This window comes from Vulpes lagopus, chromosome 10, assembly GCF_018345385.1.
Source record: "Vulpes lagopus strain Blue_001 chromosome 10, ASM1834538v1, whole genome shotgun sequence".
Taxonomy (NCBI): Eukaryota; Metazoa; Chordata; class Mammalia; order Carnivora; family Canidae; genus Vulpes; species Vulpes lagopus.
The window spans coordinates 59,889,881-59,917,417 of record NC_054833.1 but is presented as its reverse complement, the minus strand read 5'-3'; the positions used below and the strand labels follow the sequence as shown (position 1 = coordinate 59,917,417).

At 47.9% G+C, this 27,537-nt stretch overlaps 1 protein-coding gene across 8 annotated transcripts in view; it reads left to right on the top strand.

Moving 5' to 3' along the window:
• The window catches only part of PIK3R6 (phosphoinositide-3-kinase regulatory subunit 6), a 59,862-nt gene that overhangs the window by 6,858 nt on the left and 25,467 nt on the right, over positions 1 to 27,537 (top strand). For 7 of the 8 annotated variants that reach the window (XR_005990434.1, XM_041772590.1, XM_041772588.1 and 4 more), the window contains 7 exons: positions 12,144 to 12,242; positions 19,995 to 20,078; positions 20,524 to 20,615; positions 21,107 to 21,175; positions 21,928 to 22,060; positions 22,632 to 22,701; positions 23,656 to 23,839. Coding sequence is in view for 7 of the 8 variants with exons in the window: in XM_041772590.1 (XP_041628524.1) it covers positions 12,230 to 12,242; positions 19,995 to 20,078; positions 20,524 to 20,615; positions 21,107 to 21,175; positions 21,928 to 22,060; positions 22,632 to 22,701; positions 23,656 to 23,839 (645 nt within the window). In the remaining variant the exon portion in view is untranslated. The remainder of the gene's footprint in view (positions 1 to 12,143; positions 12,243 to 19,994; positions 20,079 to 20,523; positions 20,616 to 21,106; positions 21,176 to 21,927; positions 22,061 to 22,631; positions 22,702 to 23,655; positions 23,840 to 27,537) is intronic. The other variant, XM_041772589.1, reaches the window with a different exon arrangement.

Here is a 27,537-nt window from a genome sequence, read left to right as displayed (position 1 = left end):
TAGATGCAGGAGGGGCTCGGTGTTTGTGGAGCTCACACACTGAGTCGCCCAGTAAGTTAATCATGACACAGGGAGACGTCTGACCCTGATAAATGCTCTGAATAAAATGAAAGAATGTGCTAGAGTTATCCCCTGGCATAGGGGGTGGGCTTATTTTAGATTAAGTTTGACCAGGAAAGGGCTCTCTAAGGAGGTGATGTTTAAAATGAGACTTGAGTCTTGAGAAGGAGCCAGCTGTGGGGAAGGGCGGTCCAGGGAGAGGCGTGCAAAGGCCCTGAGGCAGGTCTGGGTTCTGGCAAGTGCGAGCAACACAACACAAGCCATGAGTGAGAGCCTGGTGAGCCAGAGGGAGAAGTGGAGGAGATGGTGCACTGGGGCTGAGGCCGGAGTTAGGCCGGGTAAGGAGCGGGGAGTTATTCAAAGATCTCAGAGAAGCCATTGGAAGTCTTTAATCAAGGACTAGATTGTAGGGAAAGGGTGGATGCAGGGGGACATATTGGGGGAATGGCCACGACCCGAGCCAGAGGTGATGGCAGCTGGGTCCCGCGGGTTGGGCAGAGATGATCATGATCACTCCTAAGCGCAGCTAACACAGGGGGGCCTGGGAATCCAACATCCTGAGCAACAGGTGGGAAGCTTCCCTCGGCCTCCCTGAACCACTGGGTCTGGAGTCAGGGTCGGCTTGGACCACCCAGCGTTGCCATTTTCTGGCTCCGCCCCCCAAGACTAGGAACATCGAGGGTCGGCCACACACTCCCATCTGTTGGTTGAATCTTCGTGTTTGCTCTTTCACAGTTCCTTCAGCTTTCCATGTCTTGTCTCACCCACAAAAACACGCCGCTGAGCCTTTTCAGAAAAAATGAGCATCACGAATGCTCAACACATTCCTCTCCCCGGTAGAGTTTTGGGTCCCCCATCTCTACACCCAGCCCCTTCTCAAAATGTTGTCAGGTAACAGTTTGACATTGCAACTGGCATTCCTGGATGCTCATCCTACAGAGGAGGAGACTGGCCTCAAGAGCTGGAGGGATGAGCCACACAGGCGCCCAGGAAGGGAGAGAAGGGCAATTATTTACATAGTTTTACCATTTGGGGTTTTTTTTCTAGGTTACCCTTCTTTTAAGTTAACACACACAATGTGTGGGCAATGTGTTGGCAGTCTTCCTAAGTTGGGTGGTGGGCTCACAGGTGTCCGTTTTATGGCTGGGTTTCACAACGTACAAATATGTGCCATCAGTTCTATAATAAAAATAAGGTCAGATATAATCTTAGGCAATTGGAAGATGCAGAAATGCATCACAGTGAAAATTACCTGTGATCCCACTACCCGTGGGTGAGTGATAACACACACACACACACACACACACACACAGGTACCAAAAGACACAGGTGCACGTAAACTGGGAAAATCTGAATAAGGAGTTTTAACGTCAAATGTCCTGGTTATGATACCATCCTGTGGTTTCACAAGATGCCATCGCCGAGCAGACCATGTGAGGTGTGCTTGAGATCTCTTCTTACAACTGCCAGTGAATCTGCAATGATCTCAAAATTGAAAGTTTAACTTTAAAAAAAAAAAAGATTTTATTTATTTATTCATGAGAGAGACAGAGACACAGGCAGAGGGAGAAGCAGGTGCCCTGCAGGGAGCCCGACTGGGGGCTCCATCCCAGGACTCCAGGATCACGCCCTGAGCCAAAGGCAGATGCTCAACCACTGAGCCACCCAGGTGTCCCTAAAAGTTTAATTTTCAAAAAGATGACAGCACTTTTTTCCCCAAACATAACTACAATACTATTATCTCCCTCCCCCCAAACTTCTGTAGTGTTTAAATTCCCACTTGCCTCAAACGTAGTATTTTTTGTAATGGTTTGAATTGGGATCTAAACAAGAATGATAAAGTCTCTTAAATCCCTGTGAATTCCTAGCCATCGCCCCCACCAACCATTCATTTTCATGTCTGTTCTCACTACCACCCTCTTTTCCTTGCAATTTATCTGTTAAAAGAGAACAGGATGTTTGTCCTGTAGAGGATCTCAGAGTCTGGGTTTTGCATCCTGGTGGTACATGTCCATATATTCTGTATTTTCCATAAATTGGTCATCCGATGTAGAGGCTTTTGTGCTTTTAGAAACTTAAAACGTGCATTAAGTGTTAAAAATTAAAATGGCCAAGAAGGGTGTAAATTGAAATGTCAGTGGTTTTCCTACCCTATTTCCTCAGGTGTGTTCTCACTTACATGTGTAAATGATCTGCCACCAAATGAGCAGTGCTTTGGGGGGGGGGGGGGAGGGTGTTGTTGTTTTGGTTTGGTTTGGTTTTGGTTAATTATAGAATTTGGTAAAAAAAAAAAAACTATTTAGGCATATAAGCACGTGATGCCACTTACAAATTAGGGTGTGGGCTTTTTTTTTTTTTTTAAGAATGTAGAAAGAAAATTACTTAAGAAAATTTACTTACAGGGCAGCCCCGGTGGTGCAGCGGTTTAGCGCTGCCTGCAGCCCGGGGGGTGATCCTGGAGACCCGGGATCGAGTCCCACATCAGGCTTGTTGTATGGAGCCTGCTTCTCCTTCTGCCTGTGTCTCTATGAATAAATAAATAAAGTCTTTTAAAAAGAAAAGAAAATTTACTTACAGTGAAATTGAGTGTTTTTGCTAGACCCTTCTGTGAGTTTTAACACACATAAGATTTGAGTGAACATCACCGCAATCAGGATACAGAGCAGTTCCATAACTCAAAACATTCCCTCTTGCCCCTCTGGAGTCAACCCTTCTCCCTACTCCGGATCCCTTATAACCACAGTGACTTATTTTCTGACCCTATAGTTTTTCCTTTTCTAGAATGTCCTATTCATAGAAACATACAGCATGTAAGCTTTTGATTCTGGCTCCTTTTACTCAGCATGAGATTCACACGTGTCACCGTATGTAACAATAGTTCATCTCTTTGTATTGGCAAGTATCCCACTATGTGAATATATCAGTTTGCTTGTCCATTCAGCCTTGAAGGCATTAGGTCATTTCCAATTTGGGGCCATTATGAACAGAGCTGTTCACACCCATGAACGGGTTTTTGTGTGAAGTTGTCATTCTTCTGCAGGAAATAGGTAGGACTGGGATTGCAGGATCACATAGTAAGTGATGTTTACCTTTATGAAAAACTGTCAGACTGTTTTCCAGAATGGTGGTGCTATTTTGCATTCCCATCAGTAATGTGTGAGCCTTCCTGTTCTTCTACATCTCTCCAGCATTTTGTATTGTCGTTGCTCAATTATAGTCATTCCAATAGTGTACGGTGGTATCTCCCAGTTGTAATCTGCATTTCCCTGATGACTAATAACATGCATTTTTTTTCCTTGTACTTACTTGCCATCCACATATCTTTTTGGAACAACTATCTGTTTAAACAAATATTTTTTTCCTGCTTAGGGATATTATTTGTTTTCTCACTAGTGAGTTCTGAGAGTTCTTTATATATCCTGGATACGAGTTCTTTGTCAGATATGTGATTTGAAAATGTTTTCTCCAAGTCTGTACTTTGTCTTTTTCATATCTTAAAGGTACTTTTTGCAAAGCCAGAGTTTTTTTATTTTGGCAACGTCCAATTTATCAATTTTTTTCCTTTATGGATCATGCTTTTGGTATCGTATGTAAGAATTTTCTCCAACCCAAGGTCACATAGACTTTTCCCTATGTTTTCTTTGAAACCTTTATAGTTTTAACTTTTTACACTCCATTCTGTGATACATTTCAATTCACTTTGATTTGAGGTGTGGGACTTAAGTTGAGGTACTTTACGGGTTTTTTTGCATATTGATGATCAGTTGTTCCAGACCATTTGTTGAAAAGACTTATCCTTCCCTATTGACTTGCCTTTGCAACTTTGTAAAAAAATCAATTGGCTGTTTCCATGTAGGTCTATCTCTGGATGCTCTATTCTGTTCCTTTGATCTGTGCCTAGTCCTTCACTATTAACTTTATAGTTGTTTTTAAAATAGGGAGATGGATCCTCAAATGTTGGGGTTTTTTTCCAAAATTGTTGGGCTATTTCAGTTCTTTAGAAATTTTTGAATCTGCTTATCTTCTATCTACAAAAAGATATCTGCTGATATTTTTATTGGAATTACATTAAATCTATAAATCAATTGGGGAGAATTGACATCTCAATGATATTGGATCTGCCAGATCATAAATAGTGTGTGCCTTCATTTACTTTTGTGTTCTTTGATTTCTTTCATCAGCATTTTGTGGTTTTCATTGTACAGATCCCACATGTTTGGTAGCTTTATTTCCCTTTTTTAGGTATTTCTTTTTTCCCTTTTGGAACTGTTTTAAATGGCATTGTGTTTTAAATTTTGGTTTCCAGCTGTTCATTTTTAACATAAATATGCCTGATGTTGTATGCTGACATATCCTGTGATTCTGGCAAACTCATTTATTAGCTCTAGGAGATTTGTGTGTGTGTGTGTGTTTAGATTCTTAGAGATTTCCTGTGTATACCTATACCTGTTACATATGTTACCTGCTTCCTATGTATACCTGTGAATAGGGTCATATTATTTGCAAATAATTTTATTTCTTCCTTTCCAGTCTGTATACCCCTTTACCTTTTTTTTTTTCTTCTTTGTCTTTATCTTATTACATTGACTTCCAACTTTTGTTGATTTGTTGAATAGAAGTGGTGACAGTGATTGTCCTTGTCTTCCTAATCTTTGAGGGGAAATATCCAGTTTTTTTCTATTATGTAAGTTGGAAGGTTTTTTGGTAGAGACCCTTTATCAGATTAATGAAGCTCCCTTATATTCCAAGTTTATTTTAAGTTTTTATCATAAATGTTAAAATTTTTCTAGTGTTTTTACTGCATCAATTAATAGGAGTATATGGTTTTTCTTTTTTAATCTTTAATAAATTAGATTACACTGACTGACTTTCAAATATTGAACCAGTCTTGCATCCCTGGGATAAGCCCCATTAGGTTGTTATGCATTGTTCTTTTTATATATTACTGGTCTTTGTTTGGTAATATTTTACTTAGAATTTTTTTCATATATGTTTGTAAAGAGATATTGGTCTATCTTCCTTGTACTATCTTTATCTGGTCTTGATAGCAGGAGAGTTGCTACATTCCAAAAATGAGTTGGGAAGTGTTCCCACTTATTTTATTTTGGGGACCTATGGATTATTTAGAAATCTGCTGTTTAATATCCCAATATTTGGAGATAGATCCTTTGAGTATGAGATAGTGTCCCTCTTCATCTCTCACTATAGTCTTCGGGGTAAATTTTAATTTATCTGATATGAGGATGGCTACCCCTGCTTTCTTTTGAGGACCATTTGAATGGTAAATGGTTCTCCAACCTTTTATTTTCAGGCTGTAGGTGTCCTTCAGTCTAAAATGAGTCTCTTGTAGACAGCAAATAGATGGGTCCTGCTTTTTTATCCAGTCTGAAACCCTGTGCCTTTTGATGGGGTCATTAAGCCCATTCATGTTCAGAGTTACTATTGACAGATATGAGTTTAGTGTCATCATGATATCTCTTCAGTCCTTGTTTTTGTGGATTGTTCCACTGAACTTCTTCTTAAAGGGGAATTTTAAGAGTCCCCCTTAAAATTTCTTGCAGAGCTGGTTTGGAGGTCACATATTCTTTCAGTTCCTGCCTGTCTTGGAAGCTCTTTATCTCTCCTTCCATTTTGAATGAGAGCCTTGCTGGATAAAGTATTCTTGGTTGCATGTTCTTCTCATTTAGGACCCTGAATATATCCTGCCAGCCCTTTCTGGCCTGCCAGGTCTCTGTGGAGAGGTCTGCTGTTACCCTAATATTCCTCCCCATAAAAGTCAGGGACTTTTTTTCTCTTGCTGCTTTAAGGATCTTCTCCTTATCTTTGGAATTTGCAAGCTTCACTATTAAATGTCGAGGTGTTGAACGGTTTTTATTGATTTTAGGGGGGGATCTCTCTATTTCCTGGATCTGAATGCCTGTTTCCCTTCCCAGATTAGGAAAGTTTTCAGCTAGGATTTGTTCAAATACATATTCTGGCCCTCTGGCCCTTTCAGCGCCCTCGGGAACCCCAATTAAACGTAGGTTTTTCTTCCTCAGGCTGTCGTTTATTTCCCTTAATCTGTCTTCATGGTCTCTTAATTGTCTGTCTCTTTTTTCCTCAGTTTCCCTCTTTGCCATCAACTTGTCTTCTATGTCACTCACTCGTTCTTCCACCTCGTTAAGCCTCGTCATTAGGACTTCTAGCTTGGATTGTGTCTCATTTAATTGATTTTTAATTTCTGCCTGATTGGATCTAAATTCTGCAGTCATGAAGTCTCTTGAGTCCTTTATGCTTTTTTCTAGAGCCACCAGTAGCTGTATAATAGTGCTTCTGAATTGGCTTTCTGACATTGAATTGTAATCCAGATTTTGTAACTCTGTGGGAGAGAGGACTGTTTCTGATTCTTTCTTTTGAGGTGAGGTTTTCCTTCTAGTCATTTTGCTCAGTGCAGAGTGGCCAAAAACAAGTTGTATTGGGAAAAGAAGAAAAAGAGAGAGAGAGAAGGAAAGAAAAAAGAAAAATAAAAAAGAGAAAGAAGAAAAAAAGGGAAAAAAGAGAAGAAAAAGAGAAAGAAAAAGAAAGGTGAAAAAAAGGGGGGGTGGGGGAAGCAATCAGAAATCAAAAAGAAAGAAAAAAAAACACAAAACAAAACAAAACAAAAAAACACGGGGGAGTATCTTCCGATTCTGTATGCTTTAAGTCCCTTGACTTCCCCTGGAACTGGTCCGTCCAGCTGGTCTTCTGGGGGAGGGGCCTGCTGTGCTGATTCTTAGGTGTTAGCACTTGGGGGAGCTGCTCTGCCCCTGCCTGGTGCAGGGCTCAGTGGGGGTTGTTTACCCCGTGAGGCCCCGGGAGGAAGCCACAGTGGCAGGCGGCAGCTCTGGGAACCTGGAGTCAGCTCCTGCAGTCACTCCGGGGCTCTCCGTCTGCAGGGCCTGGAGGCTCCGGGGCGGGGCCGCTGATCTGCTCAGGTCGGGGCAGGAGCGTCCTCGCTGTCCTAGGCCCTCCCGGCCTCTGCCTGTCCCGGGGGGAGGCCGGATCCTGGGCTGTGTCCCGGCGCCCTGTGCTCCGGGGCCTGCGCTGTTGGATTCGCGCTCCTGCCCCGCAGCCCCCTCCGCGGAGCCGCCGCCCGAGCCCCTCCGAGCTGCTCTGGGTACCGCCGTGCGCGCTGCAGCCCTTAGGGAGCTCGGCGCACTCTCCCGGGGCGCAGGTCCCTGTTAGTGTCCCAGGTAGCCCGAGGGCATCCCCGCCCTCCTGGGTCCTGCTCTAACTCCCTGCAGGCCCCTTTCCGCCCGGGAAGGTTGGTGCAGCTCCTGCTCCTCCGGGACGGGGCTCTCCTGTCCTGGGGACACTCGCCCCGGCCTCAGCCCGGCTCCTCGCGGGGCCCCTCCCCCTTGGAGGCCTTTTGTTTCTTTATTTCTTTTTCCCCGTCTTCCTACCTTGATAGAAGCGCGAACTCTTCTCACTGTAGCCTTCCAGCTGGTCTCTCTTTAAATCTCAGGCAGAATGCGTAGATTTTCAGGATGATTTGAAGGTTTTCTAGGTAATTTGTTGAGGACAGGTGACTTGGGGACCCTACTCTTCCGCCATCTGGCCCCTCCTCCTATTTGGAGATTTTCTAATTATCTTTATGTTACTGATTTCAAGTTTAATTTCATTATGATTAGCAACCTACTTTGTATAATTAATTATTTTAAACTTATTAAGGTTTGTTTTATGACCAAAGGTATTGTCTATCTTGGTTAATGTTTCATATGCACTCTAAAGGAATTCATAGTCTGCTATTGTTGTGTAGTGTTCTATAAATGCCAGTTAAATTCAGTTGGTTTTATTATTATTCAGTTTATCTCTATCATTCCTGATTTTCCATCTGCTGATTCTATCAATCACTGAAAAGATTCTTAAAATCTCCAACCATAATTGTGGACTAAACTACTTATCATTTAGTTTATCAGTTTATCCTTTGTGTATTTTGAAGCCTTGTTTTTAGGTGCATACATGTTTAGGATTGTTGTAGCTTCTTCATGAATTGACCCTTTTATCAGTATGTAATGTAATTGGAAGCTTATTCCTGGTAATTTTCCTTGCTCTGAACTCTACTTTGTCTCATATTAGTACAGCGACTTCAATGTTCTTTTGATTAATAGTCAGGAGTATTTTTTATTGTTCTTTTGCTTACCTGTGGCATTATATTTGAAGTAAATTTATTGTAAACAGCATAGAGTTGGTTCTATTTTTTTTTTAATGCTGATAATCTATGTCTTTTAATTGATGCGTTTAGACCATTTACATTTCATATAGCTATTGATATTTTTTTTTATTCAGGACTACCACTTTATTACTCATCTTCTGTTTGTTATTTCTGGGTATTCCTCTGATAGAAGGAAGAAAGCATTAAGGATTCTTCCCATGCCCTTGGAACTGTAGTTCCTCTAGTCAGAGGGAAAACTTTCTCTTTTTTCAGAATTGTAGGCACCTGCAAGGCCACCACTGTTGCTGCTATTGCTATTACAAGATTGCCTGGGGGATATAGAGGGAGAAAATGCAAAAGAAAAAGTAAATCGCCCCATCTCTCCAATCCTTTGGGGACCTCACCTTTTTTTATTCTCCACAGACCAGAAAGAGAAGGCTTTTCTTCTAGTTCTTTCTGTCTGCCCTATGTGTGCACTTGTGAGTTTCAGGCTATCTTTGTGTCCAGGCCAGGGTATAATGGGAAGAGAGTAAGTGCAGAAAATTCATTGCCAGATTGTTCACATGCTGGCTTTCTTTCCCATTCTGTCTGCTACCATTTGTTTTTCCAAATCCTCAGCTGTTCCATGTATACCATCCAGAGTTTTTAGATGTATCAAGTGAGAGAGTTAGAGTAGAGTGTACTTATTCCATGTTAACCAGAGCCAGGATCTCCAATGTCACATTTTGTTGTTTAGTTTTTCCTGACTTTTTGCAATGCATCTGAACGAATTTAGAAATCTACTTTTTAAAATTGATGTGGGGCAGCCCAGGTGGCTCAGCAGTTTAGTGCTGCCTTCAGCCCAGGTTGTGATCCTGGAGGCCCGGGATCGAGTCCCATGTCGGGCTCCGAAGGATCTAGCCTGCTTCTCCCTCTGCCTGTGTCTCTGCTTCTCTCTCTCTCTCTCGCTCTGTGTCTCTCATGAACAAATGGATAAAATATTTTTTAAAAAATTAATGTGTTGGGATCCTTGGGTGGTGCAGCGGTTTGGCGCCTGCCTTTGGCCCAGGGCGTGATCCTGGAGACCCGGGATCGAATTCCACATCGGGCTCCCGGTGCATGGAGCCTGCTTCTCCCTCTGCCTGTGTCTCTGCCTCTCTCTCTCCCTCTCTCTCTCTCTCTCTGTGACTATCATAAATAAATAAAAATTAAAAAAAAATTAATGTGTTAAAAATGTGTTAACTTTTTGTTACCTAGTGTTTAAAATGAGTACTTCTGAAAATCTTTTCAATTCAGTAAATGTGGAAATACATCATTTTTATGTCTGCTTAGTATTTCATTGCACAGGTAACTTTACTTTGCTTAATTTACACTCTGTAGTTGGACCTTTAAGTTTCTTCTGTTTTTCTCCCTTTATAAACAATGTTTCCATAAACATTGTTGTAGACACTACTTATGCACTTGTCCAATTATTTCCTTGGGATAAATTCCTAATAGTGGAGTTGTTTGTACAAAAAGTATACACATTTTGAATTTTGATGCTTATTGCCCAACTACCTCCAGAAAATCTACATCAATTATTACTCTCACCAACTGAGTATGACAGAGCAAATCTTTCCATATCCTCGGCAGCAGTGGTTCTTTTTATCTTTTCTAATCATTACCAATGATACATCACATTCTAATATTCCCTTTCTGTGATTATCGATCCCATCTAGAATTATTCAGAATACATTATAATTTTCATTCATTGAATTCAATCAGTGATGTTTATTTTATACCTTCAATATTTAATTTTCATTGTGGTAAAATATACATATCATAAAATTTTCCATTTTAACCGTTTTGAAGTGTACAGATTCAATGTCATTAACGACATTCATAATGTAAACTGTCCGTTTACAGAATTTTTTCATCATCTCTGTACCCACTGAATAGTAATTCCCCATTCCTCCTTCCCACAGCCCCTGATAATTCCTGTTACACTTTATCTCTGTGAATCTATTGTAAGTGCCTCATGTAAATAGAATCATATAATATTTGTCCTTTAGGCTTGACTTATTTCACTTAGCATGATGTTTTCAAGGCCCATTTATGTCATAGCACATGTCTAAATTTCATTCAATTTTAAAGTTGAATAATTTTCCATTGTATGGATACGCCACATTTTGTTTACCCATTCATCTGTTGATGGACATCTGGAGTGTTCCCAATTTTTGGCTATTTTGAATATGCTGCCATGAACATTGATGTGTGAGTATCTGTTTGTGTCCCTATCTTCAATTATTTTGGGTATTTACCTAGATGCAGAATTTCTGTGTCCTATGGTAAATCTATGTTTAACTTTTTGAGGAATCACTGTACTGTTTTCCACTGTAGCTGCACCATTTTGAAATCCAACCAGCAACACACCAGGGCTCTAATTTCTCTACATCCTAGCCAACACTTGTTATTTTCTGTTGTTTTCTTTTTTAAGTAGCTATTTCAGTGGGTGGGTATGGAGTGCTTCATCTATTTTTTAAACGATCCTTATTAGATTTTGTTATCAAGGATAAGCTGTTTTTTTTTTTTCAAAGAACCTTGCCTTCTTTCTCTATGCTTTTGAAGAGTTGAAATAGCTTAACATTTTTCCTTGATAGTTTGAGAGAATTTATCAAAGGAACCATCTGAGACACAATATCACCTTTCCTAAAAAAGATTTATTTATTTACTTATTTCTTTTTATTCATGAGAGAGGCAGAGACATAGGAGAAGCAGGCTCCCTGCAGGGAGCCCGATGTGGGACTTGATCCCAGGACCCCAGGATCAAGATTTGAGCCGAAGGCAGACACTCAACCATTGAACCACCTAGATGTCCCAAGATTGATTGATTGATTGATTGATTGATTGATTTTAGAGAGAGAGTGTATATGTGTGAGAGAGTAAGGGAGGGGTAGAGGGAGAGAGAGAAGAAGAGGATTTAAGCAGACTCCATACTGAGTGCAGAGCTTGATGCAGGGCTTGATCTCACCACCCTGAGATCATGACCTGAGCCAAAATCAAGAGTGGGACACCTAACCAACTGAGCCACCCAGATGTCCCAACATATATCATTTTTTAAGAGCTAATTCTTTGACAACTTTATTTCTTCACTGATCACTAACACAAGCAGTTTTCCTAACTCTTCTGGAGCATTTTGTGTCATTTTTTATTTCCCTAGAAAACCGTGTGTGATAGGGTTCATATTTTTCACATATTTGTAGCAATACATATATACAAAATATGCCAACATATGCATATATATAGTATGTATGTATGCTATCTTATCTAATCATTGCCAATGGTATATCACATTTTAATATTTGTTTCTAGAATTTTCAATAGGCTACCATTATTCAAAGTACAATATATTTTATTCCATTGAGCATATATGACATTTACCTTTCCTAAGGCTTTCTTATTGTTCTTTCTCTCTTTCTCTCTCTCTCTCTCTCTCTTTAAATTAGCTCTCTTAGGTATATCTTTATTCATTTGTTCTTGGATTTGTTCAGAGTTCCTTTTCAGTGGGTCCCTCCCACTGAGGTCATGGCAAGGTAACCAGGGATTATGACTGAGGGCATGGTTTCGAGAGCCAGCTGGTCTGAGTTCAGTGCTCATTCATTGATCTTAAATAATTGTTTAACCGCTCTGTCCTTCAATTTCCCCATCCATAGAATGGGGGAGGATATAGTACCTACCGCATTAGGTTAATACGAATATTAAAGAGCTGATAGTTTTTAAGTGTTTAGAAGAATGCCCGGCACATAGCCAGCACTACAGAAGAATTTCTTAAATAAATCTAGACTTTCCTCCAATGTTCTAGAAGCCTAGGTCCCCTAGGAGCCTCTCCATTCCCCCAAATATACTTTCTGTATCTTCCCACTACTTACGCTAACTGCCTCTTATTTTGCAGAACCACCTCTGTGCAGACAACCACTTTACTTTCCATTCTGCTGCCTGAGACAACCACATCCTCCTCACACATAACCCCAGGCTCCCATGGAGAGCTCAGGTCAGTACAATCGGGGCCAGAGGGGTCTAGTGCACCTGGCTGGATCACGGGGAAAGCCTCCCTTGCAGATGAGAATGCCTCCAGCAGGACCACTTTCACCTTCACCCAGATCCCCCCACTCAGCTGCCCCAATATGAGAACATTTTGAGAAGTGGACATTCACACTCTTGTATGAGCCCCAGCTGCTTGCAGGTCACTGAACTAGACGTCTGGGATAATGACAATAATACTCAAGATCTATCACCGAATGCTTGCATTTATTTAACAAAAACCTCTGTAGTGCTTACAATCCATCAAGTAGTGATAAAAGCACTTGAGTAAATATTAATTCATTTAGTCTTCATAAAGACCCCATGAGATAGATGTTATCATTGCTCCCATTTCGCAGAAGGAGAAAGTGAGACCCAGAGGGGACAGGTATTGCTCTCAAGGCCACATAGATACTGTTTGGTCAAACTAGGATTTGACCCCAGCCATCTAGCTCCAGCACCATGCCCTTAGTGATTTCACTGTGGACTGCTCTGTGCAGACATCAGAAGGATTCGTGGGGTACAGCATCAATGTAATTGTCCTTGTTTTACTGAAAGGGGAATGGAGGCTCAAAGAGGTTAGTTAGGTAATTCACTCAAAGCTACACAGCTAGTAAGTGGCAGAGCCAGGATGAGAACCAAGATCTAGCTCGTTCCAAAACCCAGACTCTTCATGTTTTATCAATCTGGGACAGCAAGGAGAGATGGCCCTTCCCTCAAGATGTGTATCACCTAATGGTCACCCACAAAGTTCCAGAGCATTCTTCATGAAGCTTAGACCCTGTGCCCTATCCTGAGGGGAGAGCACACCCAAGGCAGATGCAGCTACCAGGTTGTTACCATCCCTAAGACACGCATCCTTTCTACACATATCCATTGTCATAAAGCCTCACCCAGCCAGAAGCAGCTCCATCTGAACGAGGCAAGCCCGTGAATCCTGGTGTGATATTCCAGGTTGTCTTTAACCATCTGTGGTTTGCACTGGGAGGAGGGGGGTGGAACCAGCATGGTGAAATTCCACATATTTCAAAACCAATTTATTTTGCACTGACTTTAATTATAACAATAGGTGCACACCATGCTGTGTTTTAGGAAGAGAGGTATGCCAATAAAGTTTCTTTGGGTACAAGCAGTAGAAACCCATATGGTAAGTTTAATCTTCAAAAGTAAAGAGTGGCCAAGCATTGAAGGAACAGCTGAAGCCTCAGGCACCAGCAAAGGCAGAGAATGGAGTGGACTTGCCACCAGGACAGGAAGAGGTAGACGGTGACCTTGGAGAGCGCACCACGCATTCTTCCCTGCTGACCATCATCTGCACAGGGGTTCACCTGGAGGGAGAGTCTACTGGCCAGTTTGGTCCTGTGCCCATTCCGAGACCCAGACAAAGCAGGGAGGATCTCTGGAGAGATCTCTGGAGAAACCACAGACATCCACCACCAGAGACGTGAAGGATGAACTCCCCACCCTGCCTGCCCAGCCACTCAAATCAAATGGGCAGAAGGAAACATCCCAAAAGTCGATCCCTGAGAGCTCTGAAGGGAACTTTTCCCATCATGATCAGAACTGCAGTTTTACGGGCTGTCTCCCCAAATTACAAATGTTTATTAGCCTTTCCCACCTTCCTATAGCCCTAAGGGGTTCTGTCATTATAGTGTTAAGAAGAGGGGCACCTGAAAAGTAAGGTATTTATCCTGAGGGTTGCAAAAAAGTAATGTTGCAAAAGCACCAAAGCTATTGTTACTTTGCCATCCCTGCCAACAGGGGCCATGATTACAAACATTGTTAGAACAATCTGAGCCTTTGTTCCATGAGGGTAGGAAGGTCCGGCGTGGGATGGAAGAAAAGTGAGCCACATTACTGCAGCTGATGGCGTGTCTGAGGGCTGAGCCTAGATTTCAGTGAGCGGCTGAGGTGCTGAGACAGCTGTCTGCGCACCAGGGGACCCCCGGATGAGTCCTCAGGTCTGGTTGGAAGGGCAGTCCATGAGGTCCAGGTGATCGATGTGTGGGGACTCATGGGATCTGGGAGGATGGACCCTAGCTCAGGGGCCAAGGTCAGAGAAAGGCCACAGCATGAAGAAATGGAACCTGGGGTTAGTGATTTTATAGTGATTTTAAAAGAGAACAGACCAGAAAGAGTTTATTGGTAAGTTTCCATTTCCTTCCAAGGGAGGGGATGCTGATTCGGATGGCTGACACCCAGAAAATAGAAAAGGGTGATTCTTTTCAATACTCTAGATTGAGGGGAACATCCCTTGGGAATTACAAAGTCAACCTCTTTGGCAATAATTCTGTGTGTACCAAGGGACCTGAGTGTCCCTATAACCCTTGCATCTGGATGGACACGTCCACCACCACCCCCAATTCCACTCCTGAGCAGAAGAAGGCTGAGGAAGAACTAACTTTGATGATTCTTCCGAGACTTCCCCCATTCTGATGGGTGTGTTAGTAGGGGTATCCTATCGTTTACACATGCATAGAATGAGATTTATTATAAGGAATTGGCTCACATTATTTTGAAGGCTGACAAGTCCCCAGATCTGCCATTGGCAAGCAGTAGATCCAGGAGAGCTGATGGTGTAGTTCCAGTCCAAAGGCAGGAAGAAAACCAATATCCCACATAAAATGAACTATGACAAGTAGGTATGGGGTGACCCAGACTGGTCTGCTTGGAAAAATCTTAGATTTTTTTTTTAAGATTTATTCATTCATTCATTCATGAGGGACACACAAAGAGAGGCAGAGACACAGGCAGAAGGAGAAGCAGGCTCCTTGCAGGGAGCCCGATGCGGGACTTGATCCCAGGACCCCAGGGTCATACTCTGAGTAGAAGGCAGATGCTCAACCACTGAGCCACTCAGGCATCCCATCTTAGAAGATTTATTCATGTCAAGGCTGGACCCCAGGAGAGCTACAGCACTGGTGTCTACTGAGTCCCAGGGTCACATTTCTGAACAAATGCCACCCCTATTGCAAAATATGCTAAGAAACAGCCACAACAAAAATCAGCTTTCTCCAATTATACTCTTTGTATCTCTTCCCACCATGGTGATAGCCAGGGAGAAGCCATTCTGACCCTGTGACCTTCATCCTACACTCAGGGATGATTGTCCTCTGTGGACTCTGAACGTCTGAGCCCTTGACTCTTTCTATGACTAATAGGTCAATTGTCCGGAACTCGAAGCATATCACCCAAGACAGTAATTCTCATTAGACAGGGCAGTCCATGAGGTCCAGGTGGGAGGACTTAACTATCCATTAGACTATTCTGGGAGGGCTCCTAAAAAAACAAAAAAACAAAAAACAGTATTAGTCCCTACCCTACCCTCAGATATCTGATTTAAAGTGGTTTGGGGTGGGCTATACATTGGTGCTTTTTACAGATTTCTGGGTGGTTCTTCTATGCAGCCAAGATTGAGGAGAGAAAAGGCAGTCATCCTATGAGGGGCTTGGGAGAGATCTGATTCTGTCTGGGATCATGGGGCCAACACGGAGCTGAAATTGCCAAATATCACTACAGCCCCAAATGGTCTGAAATCAAAGAGTGGATCTTGAGCTGCCTTGAGAGCGGGGACTCTTTTTTCCCAGGCAACTATTCAACACATTGGCTTTTGGCATTCAAAGCCCAGACACACAGAGACAGACGTATGTTCTTCTCCCTTTTCTGGGTAAGCAGATGAATTGGGCACCTACAAGCATGTAGTTTTAGAAGAGGAGCATCTGGCAAAGAGAAAACTCTGCTCCAATAGCTCTTGGCCATACACAAATCACCTCTCCCCTCTGAGCCTCATTTTCCCAGCTGTAAAATGGGACGAGTGCCTCCGGGGTGTTTGGAGAGGCAAGATGGGGCCGAGGTTAAGAGCTCTCAACCTGGAAACTACCAAACAAAACAAAACAAAACAAAACAGAGAGAACAGTACTGGCCCTGCCAGACTCCCAGGGCTCTGCTCAGAGTCCGAGATAATACACCAGAGAACTCTCTGCACGTCCACGAGTCTGTCTAGAGAAGGTTAGCTGCTCTAACAAATGATCCCAATGTCAGTCGATCGGCACAACGAATGCTTATTTCTGCACCCACATTGCCATCCAAGTCGGGCTCCAGTCTTTCAGGGCTCAAGGCCCCTTCCTTCTTGGGGCACTGTCATCTTCAACATGGCTTCCAATGTCACCACAGAACGGGAAGAGACAGGTGGAGGATAGTGCAGGCGACTTTATGACCTACGTTGTGTCCACCACGTTCCATGGGACAGGACTCAGCGCCCGGCTCCCATCAACTGCAGGAGAATCTGGGAAATGGAGTCTTCCTGTCCACCTGGGACAAACCTGAAATTGGTTTGATGAACACAAACATTGTCTTGCCACACCTCTGTAAGACTCTCCGCATGTATGCCTTTTGAGCACTATTTATTTTTATTTTTTAAAGATTTTATTTATTTATTCATGAGAGACCCAGAGAGAGAGGCAGAGACACAGGCAGAGGGAGAAGCAGGCTCCGGACCCTGGGATCGCAACCTGAGCTCAAGGCAGATGCTTAACTACTGAGCCACACAGGCATCCCTCAAGCACTATTTAAATGTCAGATATTAATAGTAATGTGATGCCTAATAGTGATACCCCACCTCCTGGATGGAGGGGGGGTAATCATTATGAATGTCATTTATTTATTGGCTGTTCTAGGAATAATGTTAGACATGCATGTCGTATATGAACAACCCTTAGACACCTGAGGCACAAGAAATATCTCTTTTTCTTTTGCTTAATCGCATGAAACCCAGCTTTCAGCGCTCAGTTTTCAAGACTAGTGCAAATTCCAATGTCATTCACTCGGGGTGCTGTTCCCCTCTTTGCCATCTTCTAAGCCCAAGGGTTACAAAGTCCTCACGATGGGAAGAAGCCATCGTGGTCTACAGTCCGCTGGAGCTGTAGCCCCTGCCCCAATTGCACCCCACCCCGGACAGGTTAGCCAGGCATGCACGGTCTATAGGGAGAGAGGGGGTTCTTTGGAGATGTTCTTGAGCGAGTGCTGGCAAAGGTGACCCAGGAGACCGCAGCAGAAGCCCCGAAGCGCAGAGTGTAGCACTCACCTGCTGCCCCTGGTAAGCTGGATCCCAGCCAGACCTGGTCTTTCTCCTTCCCTAGGTCCCCAGTCCTGGGGGACCCAGCCTCCCACCCTTGGGTTCCCATGTCCTCTGTCCCCATCCCTTTGAGACAATCAGCTTGGCTGTCTCGGTCCCATGGCCAGGGGTCTCCGCCTCCAGGGACCAGATACAGGGTGTCAATGAGTGAAACAAGGACAGTGGACACTATAAAGAGCCAGAGTAGCTGCACCGCCGTCTCAAGGGTGCAGCGGCATCCCAGCCCTGTCCATCTCCACATGTGACGAGAATGCACGCCTGGTGTCAACACTTTCAAAAGATGCCAAAAACCCAAACTTTTATGTAAAATCTCCTGATTTGTAAATGTAAGCAGCTGATTCCTTCCTTTTTTTTTTTTTTCTTTCCAAGACCCTCTATGAGCCCAAACAAAACACGTCTGCAAGCCAGATGTGGACCAAAGCCTGAGCGTTGGTTCCGGCTGCCCAGACTTTCGAAAACAGACTTTATTTGGAGTTGTCTCCTGGGGCTACTGGCAACTTCTCTATTTTTCTCTGAAACATAAAAGCTAAATTCCCTGTGCAAGGCAGGGGAACCCAGGGCTCAGAAGACCTCAAAGGCTTGGCTGCCCTTCTAGTGGGAGGTGGGACAGGGAGGAGATCGCGGTTGTCACTGTTTTAAGTCTGTGCTGATGTCCGTGGTGAGGCGGGGAAGGAGGGAGGAAGAAAATAGACATAACACAATGTTTTAATAACTTGGCCCACATTAACTCGTTCAATCTTCACACAAGGCAGAGATAGTAGACGGAAAGACGGCTTGTGACCAGCCTTCGTGCCAGGCTGAGTGATGTCCTTGCACCAGTGGGGGGGTTGCACCGACTCCGACCGAAACAGCTTCCCACTCTCAGCCTCAGGGAGACTCAGGAACAGGCCTCAATGCGGTGTCGGGGGGGGGGGTACCCAGGGAGAGGCAGGAGAAAGGTGGGGGGCTCAGAGAAGCCAGGGGGCCCTGGCCGACTTAGCAGAGCTCACACCAGAGCCCCCCCTGGGGGCGTGGTCCCTGAGCACCAGCACCTTGGCAAAACACATTCTGACTCCCAAACGGCCACCTGCTGCTTTTCTAAAAAACAAAACAAAACAAAACAAAACAAAAACATACAACTTCAATCCTGCCTACTTCCAAAGGAATACGAGGCAATTACCACACACGCTAAGTAGAAGATAGAGCAAGAACACCAAAGAGGAGCAAAGAGGAGACGTCCCTGGGTCCGGAGAGGAGCTGATTTTCGAGGCTGGGCCTCACTTTGACTGCAAGTTTCCTGACAGCCAAGCAAAAGAGGAACCCCTGAGACATGTGGTTTTTATTGTCTGACAACCAAAGAAAGCACCCTTGCCCATAAAGGCGAACACTTGGTTAGAGCTAGCTGTAAAGAGGAATTTAGGGCATGGGAAGTGTCTCTCATACTTCCTGTGTGAGTCTGGAGCTTCCAAGGAGCAGACATCATGACAGGGTGGCCACGCAGGAATTGAGGTGGGGACACGGCCGAGGGGCAGGATTCGGAGAGGATGCTGACGGCCATCCAGCTCCGAGGGAAGAAGAAGGAGGAGAAGTGCTGGTGGAAATGAGTTCCGCCGATAATGAGGCCAAGTGGGGCTCAGCAGGGAGGTTGGGGACCCCCCCAGCAGAAGTCAGGCAGCTTGAGGAGGAGGTGCCACGGTGGCCGGCAGCATGACCCAGCGCCAGGCAGGTGCACAGCCCAGAGCTGCCCCCCCCAACCACCCTCCACCCCCGCCCCTCAGCCAGCTAACCTCCCTGTAGTGGGAGATGGCCCAGGAGCCCCCTCGCCACCGACCCTTGTACAGCCCTCACACTTTGCCAGGTCAAGATCCCACCGTTGAGGAAAGCATGATCCCATGACACTCATTCAAATGTCGAAGACGACTTTATCCAAGACAATCACCACAGGGGGCAGAGCTTGGGCTCAACCCCGAATGACACAGAGACATCTGGGGAGTCATGAGCCCATGAGCCGCCTGGGGGCCGAGTGGGTGGAGAATCAGTAGGAGGAAACACGGAGCTTGTGGATTCCTGCTAACAGTGTTCTGCTAAAACGGGGCTGGGCAGGCGGACGGCAAATCCCGGGCTGAGGTGGGGGCCCTGGTAGGGAAGTTGACCCAGAGGAGCCGGAGTTAAGTTTGAGGAGGGGGCCAGCCTATCCCCTCTTGTCCCAGTAGTTATCTGACATGAAATTGACTTGACATTTAGGAACACGTGATACATATATTTTTTTTGAACACACATTAAAATGAGTGTATGATGATTCAGGTCTCAAGACCATCTGAGTGCCCCCTAAAACCGCCCTGTGTCCCGCCAGGAGCACCCCCATGGTGCTTTGGGGGACGCTGGTTTTTGCAGGGGATGCAGAGCTGCCACTTGAAAGGCTCTGCTGCACGCCGTGTGCTGGTGGCCCCACTCTAAGCTGGTCACTTGGGGGCATCTCTTGGGTCACTTTGGGGCTTACAGAACGGGGCTAAAGAGGGAGAGCAGAGGTGGGGGCGAGTGTGGGGCCAGGGGCGCTGAGCTTCAAAGCTCCTGGCTGGCTTCAATGCTTGCCCCACCCCTGCTGCCCAGATGTAGAGCTGGACCTCCAGCGGAGCGTGCAGGCCGTGCTCCGGGAGCTCAGCGCCCAGGCTCCCGCCCTGCAGAGCAACCAAGGTAAGAGCCAGCCAGCAGCCCCGGCCCCCGCCTCCTCTTTCTCACCCACCTCCCCGATTCCCCTGGTGAACAGAATTCCTCTTGACCCTCTGGGCCCGCATGACTTCCAGAAACGTGGCCTGATGTGCTGAAATGTGAACACTACCAGCCCATAAGCCACAGGCGCGCACACCCCTGTCCCCACGGGTGCCCCACATCCCCACCCTTCCACCCTGAGACTCTGCTGTCCTCAACGGGGAGCAGAGCAGAATTTCTCCACCTGCGAGGAGCCCACCCCTGTTTTCCCAGAGCCAGGCGCCCGGTGGCAGGGTGGGGTCAGATCTGTGGCTGCTCAGAGTCACAGTCTGGGGCTCCCGGGCTCAGGGTCCTGCTCAGCAGGGGGGGGTCCCCTCTAAGAGCCCCCTGTCCTGCCCGCATGTGCTGGGCTCCCCTTCGTCCCGGCCAGGCATGTGGAGATGGTCCCTGCACAAGAAGGTCGAGCGAGATCCTGCCAAGAGTCCGGCGCTGGTCCGCATCCTACTCAGAGAACTGGAGAAGGTGGGTTCTCGGGCTCTGGGGAGGCAGAAGGGCTTAGGGGGGAGGTGAGGCCAAGCCAGCTGGGGCCTCAGTCTCCTCAGTGCTGTGCCCCCCAGACACTGGTCATTCGCTGGTTGCCTGCATGATTTCCAGGAGCTAAGTGTCCGTCCCGCACTCCTATAAGGACATTTCTTTCCTTTCCACTGACCCCTGTGGTTTCGCTTGACCTAGCATATTGCAAAGAGAAACTGGAGACCGTGACCGTAGATGGAAATCCCCACTTGCAGAAACTGAAAACGCGGATAAACACGAGTGCATACCTATTGAAAATGTTTTCTTCGTTGTTCTTGTGCCCCCCACGCCACCCGATGCTCTGCGTGCAACCGTTTGGGAAACACGGCACTCTGGGAGCCTCCACGTTGGGGCTTGGCACCAGTTCCTGCCCCGAGTGGATGCCCCCGCCCCCTGGGTCCCCAAGCCCAGTAAATGCCCCTCTGTGTCCTGTTTTCCAGGCAGAAAGTGAAGACCTCCGGCACGTCATCATCCCCTTGCTGCACACTCTAATGTACGTGCTCACTAAGGTGAGCTGGGCCGAGCGTCTTGAGGCTCGCGGTACCCCCAGATACCATCGCCTCCCTCAGGGGACACCCAGTCTCTGCCTGGGCGAGCCTAGAACTCTTGGGATCGCCTGCCCCAAACTGGCTTCTCTGCACCAGCTGTGACGCCCTCTCCTTAGCCCACGGAGGGCTGTTCCCCAGGAGGAAGTAGGGAGGTGGGAAAGGCAGCATGCAGAATGCACCAGAGCCCCGGGGGGAGGCCGGAATGAGGTCCTGGGGATTGCTCCTCTGCGCGCTGGGGGTGGCACTGACCCCTGCACAGGGAAGTGCCAGGCCTCAGAGACCGTGTCTTGGGGACAGTAACCAGGAGCTGTCAACAGTGGCATAGGTGGGAGTGGGCAGCAAGGGAGACGAAGGGGCAGGAAGAGGAGCCCAGGAGCTGCTGGGATCCAGGGGCAGGAGGAGGAGGGGGAGCCCCCCTCCCCGGGCGCTGCACCCAAGCATCATGCCTATGGGATACCCCAGTTTTGAGCCTGGGCCACTGCAGGAATGTGCTCCCCCGACCAGCAGAAGGCTGGGGATGGGGGTGGTTGAACTTGAGTGGGGATGTCCAAGAGGAGGCATCTCACAGGCGCTGGGAGCAGAGGCTGGGGTGCTCGCCTGGGAGGGTCTGGCTGTCAGGCCCACCCTCCTTGCCTCCGTCCCACTCTCCAGCTCCACCCAGAGCCCTTTGGTGACCCAGGGCTCTGAGCACCCGACTCCTCCCTCCCACCCAGGCCACTGGCATCACGGAGGAGCTGTACCGGAGAACCTACACCTTTTGCACGAGGCTGCTAACCCTGCCCGCCCCCTACTGCACGGTTGCCTTGGACTGCGCCATAAGGCTGAAAACAGAGACAGCTGTCCCAGGTAAGAGCTGCCCCAGCAAAAAGATGTTCCAGGTAAGAGCTGCCCCAGGTAAGAGCTGTCCCGTAAGATCTGTCTCTAGTGAAAACCTATCTCAGGTAAAAGCTGTCCTAGGTAAGAGCCGCCCCAGGTAAAAATTATCTTAGGTGAGAGCTATCTCAGGTAAGAGCTGTTCCAGGTAAGAGCTGTCCCAGGTAAAAGCTGCCCCAGGTAAATCTATCTCAGATGAGAGGCATCCCAGGTAAGAGCCGTCCCAGGTAAAAGCTATCTCAGGTAAGAGCTGTCCCAGGTAAGAGCTGCCCCAGGTAAAAGCTATCTCAGGTGAGAGCTGCCCCAGGTAAAAGCTATCAGGTAAGATCTGTCCCAGGTAAAGACTACCTCAGGTAAAAGCTGTTCCAGATAAAAGCTATCCAAGTTAAGAGCTGTCCCAGATAAGAGCTGCAGCGCCACTTCCGTCATGGTCTTGCTTTTTCTTCAAGCTTCCTGGAGCTAGAAGGTTCTAGCACTTTCTGTGAAGGTGACGAACGGGGTTCAGAGACTGGGGGCTGGCCGGCTGATGGGGTCTGCTTTGCAGGGACACTGTACCAGAGGCTGGTCATTGCCGAACAGAACCTGACGAGTGAGCTATACCCCTACCAGGAGAGGTGAGTGGCCCCAGAGGCTGTCGCCTTCTGTCCCCTCCGGGTGTAGGGACTCCGTGACCACTCCCTGAGCGGGACCAGGCTGGATGGAGAGAAGCCCCAGCAGAGCTTCCATCAGAGACATTTGTCTAGCAGTAGAGCGTATCTTCGAGGGCGGGCAGGGCCGGCCTTCTCCAGCCTGGGTCTTTCTTCTTGGGAGGACCCCAGAGCCATCCTGCTCACACGCAGAAGGTGACACAGGAACTGAGCCACCTGCAGTTCTGTCCTCCACCTCCGTGCCGTGTGCAGCCAGGCAGCCGCGGGCACCACAAGCACCCCGTGAAATCTGGGGCTTTCCTCTGTATGTTCCCGGCCCCTTCGCATAAGCTTGAGGAATTGCCCACCTTTTGCGTTGGAAGGAAGGGCTGAGGGAGTTGAGCCGTCCTGCCTCTGGCCCTGCAGGCGCCTGTGCTGACCTAGCACCTGAAGGCACAAGCTCGAGGCAGTGTTCGTGGAGGGGGCGGTGCGGGGAGGCAGAAGGACCCAGGGGAGCAGGTGCAGGAGGCTGGTTTTTTTGGTGATGGGGCGATGAGAGGAGACGGGGCTCACTTAGGGTCCAGAGCTCGTTTGGGCTGGAGGGATTTAGGGTCCCTCCTGGAGGATGAACTCATCCCTGGACCAGATGCTGAGGCGCAGGGAGCAAGATTGGGGTTGGGACTTCCCTGGATGTGAGACCGGCACCCCCTGTCACCCTCCCCACCCAACAGGGACACACTGCCCCTGACCGCTCCTATTTGCCACAGTCCCCACCGCTCCCTATTGTGTCCCTTCCATAGACTTTTGGATTCAAGGCTCCTGTTTTCTAAGGAACAAAACACTTAGGGGCTGCCAGGTGCTGAGGGTACCCCATCCGGGGGGCTCTTCTCCTGCTGGTCATCCTCACCAGCTTCCACCCTCCCCGCTCACCTCTGCCCACAGAGTGTTCCTCTTCGTGGATCCTGAGCTGGTCTCTCCCTCTGTGTGCAGCGCTCTGCTGCTGGAGATCGAGGCGGCGCAGGTGCAGCAGACCCCAGAGGCCTGCATGCGCCACGTGGTCTCCCACGCCCTGCAGGCAGCCCTGGGGGACGCATGCCATGCCAGTGCCCTGCAGAGGAAGCTGAAGGTAATCACCACCCTGTCCTCAGGGGGCCCTGCACCCCCACGCCAGTGTTCCTTCCCTCCCCCTGTTCGCATACCACCTTTCCCCATGATCGAAAATGAGTGCACACTCACAGCGGAAAATCTGGAAAAAAAAAAAACCACCATCTTCGCACGGATGGGTGTGCTGTCATTTATTTAACTCCTGCCCCTGTTCCTGCGGTGGGCATTTCGTTCATTTCCAACACTCACCCACCCACTCCTAATTTTTTCCCTCCGGCTCCGCCTTGCACCCCTGTACACGGCCGAGGCTCCAGTAGATTGAAGATGCTCCAGCCAAGGGTTGTTGTACCAGGTGCTGGGCTTCTGGTGGGGGGGCATGCCGCCTGGGGCCTGTGTCTCCCCACCCCCCACCCCCGCCCCGTGGGGGAGGCGATCTTTCCCGAGGGGAAGGCTCCAGTCCTCTGGAGACACTAGGTGGGATGGTGGCTAAGGCTCTGAGCTCAGGTGCCACTGCTACAGAAGTGGGGGTGCCCTGGGGGGAAGGGTCAGCCACCCCCCACTTGTCCTGTCCCAGGAAGGGGGGTGTCAGTCCTCCATGCAGCCCTGTTTCAGACCTTGCTTTGCCCATGCATCTGATGTGGCCCTGTTCCTCTTGTCGCTCTCCATCTGGAACCTTCCATCCATACTCTGAGCCCAGCACCTTGGATCCTTCCTTTGACGGTGCTTTGTATACGCTGGGTCCCTCCTTAAGCCACGAGGACTGTTTTCCGTCATTCCTCTGCTCTCCGAGAGCCCTTCCCACCTTCAGGATCCCCTTCCTTTGTGGTTGCCCGCAGCATGGGACCATGCCATGGAGAAATGCGCCCCCAGTCATACCCAAGCGCCATGTTGGTTTCTGCCCACACACCTCTGGCCCCAATGGGAAGGTTTCAGCCCTTGCTCCCCTCGATTGGCCATGGGTCTCAGTGGGGGCCATGGGGAGGGGATGAGCTTTCCCAACCAGCTGACCCAACAGCTGGGTGACTGGCGATTGTTTTTGGCTCACCAAACAGGCCATGGTGAAGGTGTCCTTTTGATACAACTGAGTCAAACATGTAAGAAGGCTGGTTTTGATGTGGGGGTGTTTTACTTTTTTTTCTTGATGTGGGCAGCAGCTGATCCCAAGCGTCATGCCAGCCCCAAGTTTGAAACATCTAGGGTGCAGGGCTTGGCTTAGAAATGAGGCTGAGCTGGGTTTGAGGGTGTCAGGAGTGGGGAGGACCGAGAGGTGCCAGGTCAGGAGCGGAGTGGTGTTCAGGGTTGGAATCCACAGGTCTGTTACGTACGCGATTTTGCAATACAGAAAAAAATCCTGAAAGTAAAAGCTATGGGTTTTAAAAAAAAAAAAAAAAAAGCTATGGGTTTTTAGGCATAGTCAAAATGTTTTGCCCTCCCAGCACCCCCCCCCCCAACCCTTTATCCAGAGTCTGCTGCTCTAAGTGTCTAGTTTTGTGTGTAGCAAATTGGGGGAAGGCGATGGAGAGGAACAAGGAGAGACTATAGGGAATGCGTCGGGGGATATTCAGTTAGAGACCTGTGGATGCTTGGCGTTAGGATGTCCTCGGCGCCCAGGCACTGCTCCTCCGCAGCTGGTGCTAGGGCTGCCTGGGTCTCTCCAGCACCTGTCCACCTCCTCCCACCCGCCGCCCTAGAGCTCCAGCACCCTTATCTGGAGTTCTGCCCCTAGAGGCAGCTTTACTGATGCTGTTTCCAGCCATATCTGCAGGCCTGGGGACCTGCGGAGCCTGGGTGAGGCAGCGCGGCCAGTCACAGGCTGGTGGCCTATCTGTCCCCCAGCTAACGTCCCGTCTGCTGAGGCCTGCTCTGAGGCCCAGGTGGGGAGCAGGACCAGCTAGCTAGTGAGGTCTCCAGGCTGGGAGATTGGCTTGGGACAGCCCAGCTCCCTGACCCCTCTGCGCTGTGTTCTGGGTGCTAGAGATGCGGTGTCTCCAGGCAGGGTTAGCCCGGGTGGGGGGTATAGGGGAGCAGGAGTTCAAGAACCAGGGGAGGCATTGTTGTAAGGGCTCAGGAAGCCAGGGATCTCTGGAGGGATGTGGGGATGAGGCGAGGCAGGGGTTCTGGAGACACAGCTCTGAGAGCCTGGATTTCACTGGGTGGGCAGTGGGACTGCAGACCAGCCCCAGCTCTCAGGGTCACCTTTTCCCATGTTCTTCAGTCTCCTGAGCGCCAGACAGAGTTCGCCCGCAGCTGGTTCTGCAGGAAACGCTGGAGTTGAGCCAGTCTTTCAGGGTCATCTCAAGTGAGGGTGACAGGCTGGACCTTTTTTTTTTTTTTAAGATTTTATTTTGTTTATTCATGAGAGATGCAGAGAGAGGCAGAGACACAGGCAGAGGGAGAAGCAGGCTCCCTGTGGGGAGCCTGATGCGGGACTCGATCCCAGGACCCCGGGATCATGCCCTGAGCCAAAGGCAGATGCTCAACTGCTGAACCACCCAGGTGCCCCCCCCCCCCAAAAAAAATCTTTAAAAATAAAGATTTTTAGGCCAGGACTTTATACTTCCATATCTTCTATTTATGGGAAGTGGGGTGTCCACAGGGATGGGGCAGGACCGTGGAGGTGGCTTTCTTTGGCTGAGACCAATTTTGAGATTTTTTTTTTTAATTCATTCATGGGAGACACAGGGAGAGAGAGAGAGAGGCAGAGACACAGGCAGAGGGAGAAGCAAGCTCCATGCAGGGAGCCTGACGTGGGACTCGATGCCGGGTCTCCAGGATCAGTCCCTGGGCTGAAGGTGGCGCTAAACCGCTGAGCCACCCAGGCTGCCCTGAGTCCAATTTTGGAGAGGGGACTCAGGGAACCTCTGGCAGCTGCCAACACTCCCAGCAGCGGGGCTCAGGAGTGCCTCAGGCCCGAAGACAGGCGTGGTCACCATGGCATTTATCACACCACCTCACCCAGGGTCAAAGCCAAAGTCATTACAATGACCTATAAGACCCTCAAGATCTGTCCCACCACCTCATTTCCCCTTTGATTCCATCTGTTTTCATCATCTATACTCTCCCATTCCTGTGCTCTGCTCCAGCTACACAGGTCTCCTCAAACACACCAGATGTGCTTACACCCCAGGGCCTTTGCACTTGCGGTTCCCTATGCTTGGGATGTCCTCTCAGATAACATAGCTCGTTCTTTCACTTCCGTTAGGACTTTACTCAAGAGTCACCTGTTGGGGAGACTTCTCTGATCACGCTATCTAAAATTTCAGCCCCTCTCTCCAATTTCACATCCTTCTTCTCTGCACATTTTCCCCTTTAGCTGTTATTTATCACACTATGAAGTTATCTTTATTATCACAGAGAGAGAAAGAGGTAATACACTAATACAAACTCCCTGAGGACAGGCATTTTTATCTGAATCCCAGCATCTAGAACAATGCCTGGCTCACAACAGGTGCTCAGTAAATATTTAATTGATATATTTATAAATTAAGCAACAAGATGACATGGATCCTATGGCCCCTTCCAACTCTGACTCTGTATCCCTCTAATTGCATTATTTGTTCATTCTGCAAATATTTATTGGAGCCCTAACTACTCAGAATGATCTCTCTCTCACTCAGGAAGTTAGGAACCTGCTTGGCAGACCCCTAGCATAGAACAGAGGTGAGAACAGGCCCTGCTGTGCCTGCCCATGTTCTTGTTAGAGCCCCTCATCGTTGTCTT